The 13,593-nt window shown below is 42.5% G+C and overlaps 1 protein-coding gene across 5 annotated transcripts in view; it reads left to right on the forward strand.

Annotated features, from left to right (window-relative positions):
* Nucleotides 1-13,593, forward strand: part of nsd1a (nuclear receptor binding SET domain protein 1a) — a 238,012-nt gene that overhangs the window by 16,613 nt on the left and 207,806 nt on the right. For all 5 annotated transcript variants that reach the window (XR_011963528.1, XM_072591225.1, XM_072591226.1 and 2 more), the window contains exon 2: nucleotides 11,429-12,129. Coding sequence is in view for 4 of the 5 variants with exons in the window: in XM_072591225.1 (XP_072447326.1) it covers nucleotides 11,446-12,129 (684 nt within the window). In the remaining variant the exon portion in view is untranslated. The remainder of the gene's footprint in view (nucleotides 1-11,428; nucleotides 12,130-13,593) is intronic.

Genomic DNA, 13,593 nt, shown 5'->3' on the forward strand with positions numbered 1-13,593 from the left:
CTGAAGTCCATCTTGGAGGACGGTCACTCGAAGGTCCGAGGTCAAATGTCCTGGACCACTGAAGTGTTCTCCCAACTGGGAGGGAACCCTCCTGTCTGTTGATTGTTGTGCGGTGCCCATTCATCCGTTGTCATAGCCTTTGCTCGGTTTCCCCAATGTACCATGCCTCCGGGCATCCTTGCCTGCAACGTATAAGATAGACAACATTGGCTGAGTCACATGAGTACCTGCAATGTACAAGGTGGGAGGTGTCCCCACGTGTAATGGTGGTATCTATGTCCACACTGACATGTCTTGCAGCGTCTTGGGAGAGGCTGCAAGGAAAAGCCAGGGAACTATAGACCACTGAACCACTGATGGGGATTCTGAGAAACAGTATCTGCGTGCGTTTAGGGGGGCAAAAATTGGTAAGGGATAGTCAGCATGACTTTGCATGGGAAACTGTCTCACTAGCTTAAGTTTTATTTTTGAAGAGATAATTGCCATGAAGTTGAGTAAAATGGGGGAAGCATTGCAACCCCCTTTTTAAGATGAGTGCATTTATGCTTAGAGGTTTTAAAAATGAATGTCTGTCTGTGGGTAAGCAGCTACAGGTGCCCAGCTGACACAATGTATCAAAAAGCCATTCAGTTAGCAGGCCCAGTCAGCACATCTGCCCAGATGACTGTTCAAATTCAGCCAATTAATTTAAAAAGGCACTTGAGAGGCTAAGGACCAATTAAATTCAAATCTGGTATTGACAACCTAAAGCTAACTATGTTGTAAGAATTTGTGTCATGGGGATATGCAATGGAGGGACAATTGGACAGAGAGGAAGAGCCAAGTGCCATGTGAAGGGGTGAGAGCGAAGTGCCATCTGAGAAAGAAATACCAGGCTGTCTATCTCCATGCTCTCTTCAAAAAACAGGCACCATTTATCTGTGAAAGTACGTGCCACACTTTAGATAATATCCTTGGTGCCAGAAAATGACAAGGCATTTTGGAAAGAGGGAGATGACCGGTGAAGATATAGACAAAGTTCAGGAGGATCCATTCTGTGTGAACTTTGAGAGACTAAGTTTTAATTTATTGTTATTAATTGGACTTATAAGTGGGACTTGTTATTGAACCAGCATACCCGTTAGGGAATAAGTAGTAGTTAAATTTAGAACAAAGAACATTGCAGCACAATACAGGCCTTTCGGCCCTCTGGTTTAGCAGCTAGGCTTCAGATCGTTGTGTCAATCTAACATACCTTTCTATCGAACATTACAGTATAGGCCCAACTTTATTCTGTTAATAAATTAACAGAATTACTAACTCCAGTGAACAAATTATTACTTGTTAATTATAGTAGGTGAAAGGATTCCATTTCATTTAACCACTACTTGAAGAGATTGAAGGTAAGGGATAGGTTAAACCACTTTTTGCACTTTTATCAGATGCTGAGGCGATTGTTTTCTGGTCTTTCAGTTTTAATAACCAGAGGCATGTCAACCTCTCTTTTGTAACAGTGACCAATAAGACATATGACGACAGCGCAGTAGACCTTGTCTATGTAGACTTTAGAACATAGAAAAATACAGCGCAGTACAGGCCCTTTGGCCCTCGATGTTGCGCTGATCCAAGCCCACCTAGCCTACAATAGCCCACTATCCTCCATATGCCTATCCAATGCCTGTTTAAATGCCCATAAAGAGGGAGAGTCCACCACTGCTACTGGCAGGGCATTCCATGAACTCTCAACTCGCTGAGTAAAGAATCTACCCCAACATCTGTCCTATACCTACCACCCCTTAATTTAAAGCTATGCCCCCTCGTAATAGCTGACTCCATACGTGGAAAAAGGTTCTCATGGTCAACCCTATCTAAACCCCTAATCATCTTGTACACCTCTATCAAGTCACCCCTAAACCTTCTTTTCTCCAATGAAAACAGCCCCAAGTGCCTCCGCCTTTCCTCGTACGATCTTCCTACCATACCAGGCAACATCCTGGTAAACCTCTTCTGCACCCGTTCCAGTGCCTCCACATCCTTCCTATAGTATGGCGACCAAAACTGCACACAATACTCCAGAGGCGGCCACACCAGAGTCTTATACAACTGCAACATGACCTCAGGACTCCGGAGCTCAATTCCTCTACCAATACAAGCCAGTATGCCATATGCCGCCTTCACCGCACTATTTACCTGGGTGGCAACTTTCAGAGATCTGTGTACGTGGACACTAAGATCCCTCTGCTCATCCACACTACCAAGTATCCGACCATTAGCCCAGTACCCCATCTTCTTGTTACTCATACCAAAGTGAATCACCTCACACTTACCCACATTGAACTCCATTTGCCACCTTTCTGCCCAGCTCTGCAGCTTATCTGTATCCCGTTGTAACCTGACACATCCTTCCTCACTGTCAACAACCCCACCGACTTTCGTATCATCCGCAAACTTGCTCACCCAACCTTCTAGCCCCTTCTCCAGGTCATTTATAAAAATGACAAACAGCAGTGGTCCCAAAACAGATCCTTGCAGAACACTGCTAGTAACTGCACTCCAAGATGAACCTTTACCTTCAACTACTACCCTCTGTCTTCTTCCAGCCAGCCAATTCCTAATCCAAACCTCCAACTCACCCTCAGTGCCATACCTCTGTATTTTTTGCAGTAGCCTACCATGGGGAACCTTATCAAACGCCTTACTAAAATCCATATACACCACATCTACCACTTTACCCTCGTCCACCTCCTTAGCAAAGCCTTTGACAAAATTTTGCATGGTAGACTGTTTAGTAAGGTTAGATCACATGGGATTCAGGAAGAGCTAGCCAATTGGATAAAAAGTTGGCTTGACAGTAAGAGACTGGGTGATGCTAGAGAGTTGTTCAAACTGAACCCCTGTGACCAGTAGTGTGCTGCAAGGATCTGTGCTGTTTGTTGTAATATTCTCATCCAAATAATTTCTATAGAGACATGATTTAGTAAATTTGTTGATGACACCAAAATTGGTGGTGTAGTGAAATGAAGATCTCATTGAGGAAGCGGTGGGTGGGAAGGAAGATGGTCAAGAGGGCGGTGCTGAGTTGGATGGTTGGATCTGGGAGGAGGTAGGGGGAGGGGAGATTTGGAAACTTGCAAAGTGAGTGGGGACGCTGTGTGATTGTAGGGTTCCAAGGCAAAAGATAAGGTATTCTTTTTCCAATTGGCAGGTGGTTTTGATTTTGGCGATGGAGGAGGCCCAGGATTTGCATGTCCTTTAGGGAGTTGAAGTGGTTGGCCATAGGGCGGTGTGGTGGTTTTGTGTGTACAGACCAGAGATGTTCCTTGAACTGTTCCTTGAGTTGGCGTTCTGTCTCCCTAATATACAGGAGACCAAATCGAGAGCATCAGATGCAGTAAATGAGATGGGTGAATTTGAAATGATCCTTAACCCTCAACTACAAGGATAGAAACCCCCTGGTCTTCACTTTCCACCCTACGAATCTCTGGATACAGTGCGTTATCCTTTGCCATTTTTGCCAGCACCAAAAATAAACTTCCCACTCCTATCTGAGTTCATTCCCTCAGAGACTCCTTTTATTTTTAAGTCCATGCCTCCACACTAACCCATCCTCTTCACCCATCACCTTCCATGTCACTGCACGAGGTGTAAAGCCTGCACCCACCACCTCTGACCAAGGCCCTAAAGGATAATTTCAAATTCCACAAATTTTCCTACAGATTCATATAGCTCATTTGTTGCATCCATTGCTGCTGATGTGGTCCTCTCCACATCGGGGGCTAGAATGTCAGCTTGTTGAACAGTTCCGGGAACATCTCTGGTCCACATGCACCAAACAACCCCAATTCCCTGTGGCCAACCACTTCAAATCCCCCTTTCACTACCACAAGGACATGAAAATCCTGGGCTGCCTTTACTGCCAAATCAAAGCCACCTGCCAACTGGAAGAAGAACTCTTCATCTCATCTTCTGCCAGGGGACCCTACAACCATACGGCATCAATGTTGACTTCACCAGTTTTCAAATGTGATTTTTTTTTTTCCCCCTCCCCCAACCTCATCCCAGATCCAACCCTATAGCTCTACTATTAACCCGACCATCTTCCTTTCCAACTATTTGCTCCACCCTTCCCACCTACCTTACCTCTCCATATGCCTGATGAAGGGCTTGTGCCTGAAACATCAACTGTCCTCTTTCTCAGATTTTGCCTGACCTGCTGTGCTTTTCCAGTGCCACTTTTTTTTTGTCACTGATGTAATGAGACTTTTATGGCTATATTTGTATCATCGATAATCATAGGTGAGGTGCTGGATGACTGGAGGTTGGCAAACATGGTGCCACTGTTTAAGAAGGGCAGTAAAGACAAGCCAGGGAACTACACACCAGTGAGCATGACCTCTGTGGTGGGCAGGTTGTTGAAGGGAATCCTGAGGGACAGGATATACATATATTTGGAAAAGCAAGGACTGATAGCAATAGTCAACATGGCTTTTTGTGTGGAAAATCATGTCTCACAAACTTGATTGAGTTTTTTGAAGAAGTAACAGAGGATTGATGAAGGCAGAGCAGTAGATGTGATCTGCATGGACTTCAGCAAGGTGTTCGACAAGGTAATCCCATGGGAGACTGATTAGCAAGGTTAGATCTCCCTGAATACAGGGAGAACTAGCCATTTGGATACAGAACTGGCTTAAAAGTAAAGACAGAGGGTGGTGGTGGAGGGTTGTTTTTCAGACTGGAGGCCTGTGACCAGTAGAGTGCCACAAGGATTGGTGCTGGGTCCTCAACTTTTCGTCATTTTTATATAAATGATTTGGATGCGAGCATAAGAGGTATAGTTAGTAAGTTTGCAGATAACACCAAAATTGGAGGGGTAGTGGATAGCGAAGAGGGATATCTCCGATTACAATAGAATCTGGATCAGATGGGCCAATGGGCTGAGAAGTGGCAGATGGAGTTTAATTCAGATAAATGAGAGGTGCTGCATTTTGGGAAAGCAAATCTTAGCAGGACTTATACACTGGTAAGGTCCGAGGGAGTGTTGCTGAACAAAGACACTTTGGTGTGCGGGTTCATAGCTCCTTGAAAGTGGAGTCACCGGTAGATAGGATAGTGAAGAAGGCGTTTGGTATGCTTTCCTTTATTGGTCAGAGTATTGAGTACAGGAGTTGGGAGGTCATGTTGCGGCTGTACAGGACATTGGTTAGGCCACTGTTGGAATATTGCGTGCAATTCTGGTCTCCTTCCTATCGGAAAGATGTTGTGAAACTTGAAAGGGTTCAGAAAAGATTTACGAGGAGGTTGTCAGGGTTGGAGGATTTGAGCTACAGGGAGTGGCTGAATAGGCTGGGGCTGTTTTCCCTGGAGCGTCGGAGACTGAGGGGTGACCTTTGTAGAGGTTTACAAAATTGAGGGGTATGGGTAGGGTAAATAGGCAAAGTCTTTTCCCTGGGGTCGGGGAGTCCATAGATTTAGGGTGAGAGGGGAAAGGTATAAAAGAGACCTAATAGGGCAACTTTTTCATGCAGAGGGTGGTAAGTGTATGGAATGAGCTGCCAGAAGAAGTGGTGGAGGCTGGTACAATTGCAACATTTTAAAGGCATCTTGATGGGTATATGAATAGGAAGGGTTTGGAAGGATATAGGCCGGGTGTTGGCAGGTGGGACTAGATTGGGTTGGGATATCTGGTCGGCATGGAAGGGTTGGACTGAAGGGTCTATTTCCGTGCTGTACATCTCTATGACTCTGTGATTTTAAGTGTGCCCTCTTAAATATGGAGACAAACATTGCATGTGATGCTGCAGGTGCAATTTTCTCAACTAAGCACAAAGAACTGCAGATGTTGGAAATCTGAAACAAAAGTTGTGCTGGATAAACAGTGGGTCTGTAGAGAAGAGAAAACTGTTAACATTAAGTCCCGTGACCCTTTGTCAGTATTTCTCCTGAAAGGTCCCTAGACTCAGAATTAACAAATTAACTCCGTTTTGTCAAATGGTAGCAGTTCTCCTTTATTGTAGGGTGATTGGACTACAAGAATAAATGTCCAAATGCTATTTGCATGCTCACACTCTTTTTCCTTCTGCAAATTTGCCCAAGTCTCCCTCAACATTTGTTTGCCACTTTTAATAAAAAGTGGATCTTAGAATTCTGTGTATATGCCACCATGTTCTGGTGATTGGTTATATGTTAATGTTCTTTGATACTTTGTCTTTCCTAGTAATAATTATCTCAAAACTCTTTTTAATAGTTCATCCGTTACTCTTTTTGGTGTGTAACTTGAGTCTTCGACTGCAAAGAAAGGAGCAAAATATTTGTTCAATATCTCTGCCATTTCCTCATTCCTCACACTAATTTCTGTTGCCTCCGCATCTCGGGGGCTAATGTTTGTTTTAACTACTTTCAATCTGGTTTTCTATTCCTGACTTGTCAACTTTTGACTCCCCTTTGGTTTTTAAAATCTTTTCAATCCTCATGCATTATTACTAACCTTTGTAACCTATATGTCTTTTAACCCTTAAATCTATTGGAGCTTACTATAATTTTTATTTCCTTTTTGTCTTTCTATGGAATTTTAAACATTTTGATGTAAACGTTTTTTTCTAAAGGAGCCTTTGACTTTTGACAAAGATTTGTGATTGGAGTACATTGCATTCAAAATTAATAAATAATTCAGTTGTGATATGATTACTGTTTTTCCAGTGGATCTTTTACCAAAACCAACTAATTTCGTCGCTTCATAATAAACAGTGCTATCGAAAATGACATTAATCCCTATTTGGTTTCATAGTGTGGTGTTCCAATAAACAGTAAGAATTCAACAGATTCACCTTTCAGACTTTTTACCAATTTGATTGGTCTATACCATATGTGGGAGAGTCAAACCTACAACTATGACATTGCATTTGTTATCATTTTCAGTAGTATTTATGTTTAATGCTGTGTGCAATGACGCAACTCCATTGAGATAGCAGCAAATTACTCCCACCCTTTTTCTTTCCATCCTTGCTGTTCCTAATCTCTACCAATACTGAATGTCCTTTCTGGCTGGAGCTCAAATCCAACTTGGAGTCCTGTGAATTGATTGCATTTCTGTTAAGAATTATAGAACCCCAACAATGTGTAACTGGGCCATTTGGCCCAACAAATCCACACTAACCATCCGAAGAGTAAACCACCCTGACCCATTCTCCAACATTTCTGCTGACTAATGCACCTGACCTACACATCCCTGAACACTATGGGCAAGTTTGCATGGCCAATTCACCTAACCTGCACATCTTTGGATTGTGGAAGCAACCGGATCACCCACACAGACACTGGGAAAATGTGCAAACTCGATGCAGATGGTTGCCCAAGGCTGGAATCGAACCTGGGTCCTTGACACTGAGGCAGCAGTGCTAACCACTGAGCGACCATGCTGCCCATGTTGTTACTTGCATTTATCTGAATTAAACTCCATCTGCCACTTCTCAACCCATTGGCCCATCTGGTCAAGATCCTGTTGTAATCTGAGGTAACCCTCTTCACTGTCCACTACACCTCCAATTTTGGTGTCATCTGCAAACTTACTAACTGTGCCTCTTATGTTCGCATCCAAATCAGTTATGTAAATGACAAAAAGTAGAGGACCCAGCACTGACCCTTGTGGCACTCCACTGGTCACAGGCCTCCAGTGTGAAAAACAACCCTCCACCACCACCCTCTGTCTTCTACCTTTTGAGCCAGTTCTGTATCCAAATGGCTAGTTCTCCCTGTATTCCATGAGATCTAACCTTGCTAATCAATCTCCCACGGGGAACCTTGTCAAACGGGGATGATACTTAGTTTGTTTTGCCTGTACTGACTCTAAATTAATAGTCGCTGAATTGGTCAGCTGAATTGGCCATGCTAAATTGCTCGTAGTGTTAGGTAAGGGGTAGATGTAGGGGTATGGGTGGGTTGCGCTTTGGCGGGGCGGTGTGGACTTATTGGGCCGAAGGGCCTGTTTCCACACTCTAAGTAATCTAATCTCTTTCTTCTCCCCACCCCCCCCCCTCCCCATAACAGCAATAGGGTTCCCCTTGTCCCCACCTATCACTCCAACAGCATCCACATTTGTAGCATCATTAGCCACTATTTCCACTACCATCAGACACCCATTCTCCCCTTCCTTCATCAGACTTCTGCAGGGACTGTTCTTTCCAGGACACTTGGTCCACTCCTCTTGACTCCACTGACAACATGTCCTCATAGTACCTTCCTCCGCAATCGCAGAAGGTGTAACACCTGCCCATTTGTTTCCTCCCTGTCTCCTCACTACCCAAAACACCCTTTCACGTGAAGCAGTGTTTTACCTGTACTTCACTTAATCTAGTGTTAGAGTGGTGCTGGAGAAGCACAGTAGGTCAGGCAGCATCAGAGGGCCGCCTCCTCGGATGCTGCCTGACCTGCTGTGCTTTTCCAGCACCACTCTAACCGAGACTCTGGTTTCCAGCATCTGCATTCCTTGTTCTTTACCTACTTCACTGAATCTAGTCCACTGTATTCACTGCTCACAATGTGGTCTCCTCTTCATTGGGGGAACAAAGTGCTGACTGGGTGACCGGTTTGCAAAGCGGTTTGCAAAATATTCTGTCCATAAAGAGTTCCCACTTGCTTGTCACCTTGACACACCACCATGTTTCCTCCGACTTGATATGGTGTTCTCGTGAAGCTCCGTGCAAGCACGAAAGAATAACATCTCATTTTCCACTTGGAACTCTGCAGCCTTCTGGGTTGAATAGAGTTCAACAATTTTAGGACTTGAGGCATCTTCTTGACCTTTTTTTTTATTTACCCAAAGCACGTGCATGTGCGCTGTCTCCCTCCCTCCCTCTCTCCCTCCCTCTCTTGGCCTCTTTGTCCACCTATGTCTCTCTGTCTCGCTCCCCCCCCGCCCCGCCTCTTCCCCTCCCCAAACCAATCTTCTGCACAAATGCCAAGCTTTTCCTAGCTACAGTGAGTTCAGAAGGAGGATATTGGACTTGCAGCATTAACTCTGCTTTCTCTCCTCAGATGCTGCCAGACCTGACCTTTCCAGCAATCACTGTTGGTTTTTGAATTTTTGTGGACTGTTTTGATTAGGCAGGTGGAAAAGTCAGTCTCCTGTGTTCACTTCAGGGACAGAGTCTAGTGTACATGGTACCAAATGTGGCACATGGTGTACTGCAGTGCATATGAAGTGGATGAGATAATATAGTTGGTCAGGAACAAAGGCGAGGAAGGTAGTTGATAACAGGTGGTGAGATTGTTTCTGTTTCTGTGAGGGACAAGAGGGTGATAGTGGTGGATGAGATAATGGAATTGGTTAGGTAGGGCAAAATGATAGCCCATTTGTTTAATTCAACTTGAGATTTAAAAGCTATTCTTTGAACTATAATTAGTTCATGAGGTTTGAACAAAATAATTTTAGAAAAGCAAAGAGGTGAATGGAGAATAAATCGAGAATAAGTAAAGCATTGAAGCTGATTTACCATCCAGAGATTCTATACACTGTAACTCCTGTTTCTGCCATTACACAAATTTGTACTCTAAGCAGTTGTTATTTTTTAAATTTCACTCTAAGCGTGGACTTTGTACAGAAATCATGCTTATGTCGTAATGTTTCCTTCACTGATAGATCAAGAAATTGTAACGGAGATTTCAAGCAAATTGGCTCAATTTATTCACCAATCAGATGTAAACTTGTCTTTTCAACTTAGGCAAAAATGCTTTCCAATTAGATTTGCATATTTTGGCAAACTAGTTACAAGGCCACAGTTGCATTGCTGGGGCCTGTATATGCACAGACCTCTTTTTATCCCAAATTGAGAAATTTTGATTTTATTGCTGTCTTTGGCAAAAGGATGAATAGAAATTTTGTATTTAAAAGAATTTTTGTTGGAATAACAATATTGATTTGACTACAAATGTTTTGTGGATTTGCCAATCCAAAACAATGATTTTGTGTGGTGCAATTTGTGACTTTGATTTTTCAAAGCATTTCATAGCCAGTGAAGTATTTTCAACCAGTTGCTTGATAGTTAAAGTCCTACAAGGCTGTTGTTATTACAGAGAGATGCATGATCGAGGTTTTAAGCTGAGAGTCATCATGCCTCAGGTGAGGGGAGGGGTTGAGAAGGAGAGTCCTTCATGATCACTTTCCTCATTGTGGTAATTGAACCCATATATTCTTGGCATACTTCTGCATCACAAATCAATCATCCAGCCAACTGAACTAACCAATCTCTAAAGTACAAAATTTGTGTATTGCTGAACAATATATCCACATTGCTTTAAAAAAAAGACATGATGCTGAAGCTTTTTGGCTTGCTTCCTTCCAAGACAAATGCACGAAGACCAAATTTCAAACTAGCACCACAACCCTGTTCCTCCATAGGTTAAATTGTGGTCAGTTAAATTTTAGCGTTCGTGCATTTCTCCTAATGAGCACAAAACAAATAGCTTCAGCAGCATGTCTTCTGCAATAGTAAAATATTTCTACGTATAATAACCTGTCAATATAGGGAAATGTGGCAATAATTTTTATAGCTCTGTCTCCGCAGAAATAGTTGACTAGCAAATTGCTTTTCAATGATATTCAGGAATAATCCTTGACTGGGTTGCCAATTGTCCTATGCTGCCTTTTGAGTAGTAACATGAGACTTGGGCATATGGATAGTGTTTAGCATCTTACCCAAAGATATCTCATCTAGCTGTCCTGCCATAACTCGGTATTGGACTGAAATGTCAGCTTTGCTGGAGTGAGGTTTGAACCCATAACTTCCCAATCAAAGGTGAGGATTGAGTCATGGGTGACAGCTTTTAAAAATGCCGTAATAGTTCAAAGATAAGATTGACAAATGTGTGTCTCCCTAAAAACAAACACAGGAAGATTATAAATTTTTATTCAATTTTTTTTCCCTATTCTTCTGTGGGGATTGCTTGCAATCCCAGCATTTGTTGCATATTACTAGTTGCACTTTAACTGATCTGCTCTCTGATTTGGCCCAGAGAGAACCAATTAGGAGTCAGCCACACTGGGTCTGGAGTCATGTCAGTCAACATGTAAGAGCAGACTTCCTTCCCTAAAGGACAGATGAGGTCACATTCTACAAAGCGTTGCATAATTTGTAGATTTTTAGTGTGAACCAATCAACCCTCAACACTTAATCTGTATACCGTGGCCTCCTTTATATTATACAAAGAGGTGCAAGATGATTTGGTTAGGATTAGTGGGGAGGGAGAGTCATGAGATGAGAGAAGTGAGAAAAGCAGAATTAAATCCATGACCTTGTTGAAATACAGAGCAAGTTTGAGGGGCTAAATGATCTCCCATTTCTGGTTAACTTGTAAAGTTGCTTTAATAGCCATTTCATGCACACTGATATCCTTTTAACATTTAAAGGTTTAAAGATTTGACAGTTCTATAACCTGTTACTTTTTCTTCTCTCAGAATATCTCGAGGGCAAGATGGATCATTCCTGTGAATATGAATTATCGGGCAGTGCTTTGCCTTTTTCTAGTTCGCAACAGTTTTCAAATTCATTGGGTTTTGATGTTTCTGAAATTAATGATCGAAGTAGCAGGCCAGGACAGAATATTTGCGAACAAGAGTGCTATAATCTGCAGGACAGAAACACTCTTCAGTTGTCTACTGATTCAAAGGATGGTGCACAGCCTGCATTTAATGGACATGTTTCAGCACCACCGTATATTCCATTGCGCCGACTTCAAGATCTGGCTTCCATGATTCCTACACGGTTTTCTGACTCCCCAGAGACGAAACAGTGGTCTGAATCACCTGAGGGCTCTCCTACCCGGGATTGTTGTGCAATTGATGAAGGCAGATGCACTCCTACAGTATCTGATTCTACTCAGAATGGTTCCCCAGAGCTAAAGTTAAAGATAACTAAGTTGGTTATGAACGGAAAGATGATGTTTGAATCATCCATCTGTAGTGAGGTGGAAACAGAGGATGCAAAGGATTCTGAAGATTATCCTCCAGTTATCAAAGAGGTTGAAATACCAGTATCGCACAGAGCAAAAAGAATGAGAAAGAAAAGTGTCAAGTACAGTCCCTCCCATGAATCTGAGCAGAAAATGGACAACACGATGGCCTATTATCCACCCGTTCCACCAGAAGGAAGGAAGAGCGTGAGTTTTGCTTACGTGCAGCGCCTAAGTTTAATTTAAATATTAAAAGAAATTTGTTAATGTAGTATGCACTACACATACATTTTAGGGCTGTTTTTAGCAAACTAAACAAACATTACCTAATGCCATTCCATGAATTGCATTCACCTATTGGAGAGCTGCATGGCAATTCATGTAACGTAAGGATTACACAGTAAGTGAATAGGAAATTTGAGCTCTTTCAGTAAATATGCAAAGGAGTTCCTTCCTGGAAATTGTAATTTTCAGCTTTTTACCTGTTGAGTAACCATATCTACAGTACAAAGTAATAATCAATGGCTATGTTAAGGACATGAAATATAAGTCCCAAAGCACCTCCGATTATTATGGGCACTTGGGGGGGAAAAAAGTGATACTGTGCTGTAAAAGATATTCATTCAGAAACCAACAGTCCTCAAATGGGGAGGCTTAAATGAAATGTAGCAGAAGTACAGAAGCAGGAAGATGCAGACATATTTTTAATCGAGGCGTTCAGACAGGTTTTGATAGATCTGGAGCAGATGGGATATCAACACTATCACTGCATCACTGTCCCCTTAGCAGGAAAATAATAAGAGGGAATTCCAGAGTTTAAAGCTTCAATTCTGAATGAACACAAATATGTACTAATTAAATACTGGGAAGACTGTGGAAAAGCTTGCTTGCCTTGCATTTTTGTTTTTAACCCCCCACCCCTCATTCTTGTGCCCCGAGTAATAGACCCCTCCACTCTGGCAGAAAGCATCGTACTTTCCACTTTATCCACGCAATTTGTAGTCTTTTAAACTTCTATCAGGTCACCCCTCAACCTCCTGTGTTCCAGTGAAAATAAACTGTCTATCTAAGCTTTCTTCTTAGCTAAAATCTCCCATACCAGACAGCATCCTAGTAAACGTTTTCTCAACCTTCTCCTCAGCATCCACTTCCTTTTGGTAGTATGGGTGACCAAAACTTGAATGAGGATTTCAATCAGCAAATGAACAGAAGAGTGAAGTTGAACAATGCAATAAAGATGGTCTTGGTGACCATGCAATCATGTTGAAATTAAATTAAATGTGACACCAAGATTACAAACAGATTAGTTTTAATCTCAGACTTATTGGGTAGAATGGTGGAGTTGGAACTGTTGGAGTGGAATCCAAATATAATGGCTTCAGTCTTCCCAGTATTTAATTAGTACATATTTGTGTTCATTCAGAATTTAAGCTTGAAGGTATCTGGTAAGTTAGCATTGATGGAATTGAAAGAGGTGGGTTTAAGGTATTCATTGAATCCCTACAGCGTGGAAACAGGCCATTTGCCCATCGAGTCCACACTGACTCTCCAAAGGGCATCCCACTCAAACACAACACCTACTCCACTCTCCATAACTCTTTCACATGGCTAACCCATCTAGCCTGAACATTCCTGAATACTATGGGAAATTTAACATGGCTAATCCAACTA

Source organism: Chiloscyllium punctatum, chromosome 20, assembly GCF_047496795.1.
Source record: "Chiloscyllium punctatum isolate Juve2018m chromosome 20, sChiPun1.3, whole genome shotgun sequence".
Classification (NCBI taxonomy): domain Eukaryota; kingdom Metazoa; phylum Chordata; class Chondrichthyes; order Orectolobiformes; family Hemiscylliidae; genus Chiloscyllium; species Chiloscyllium punctatum.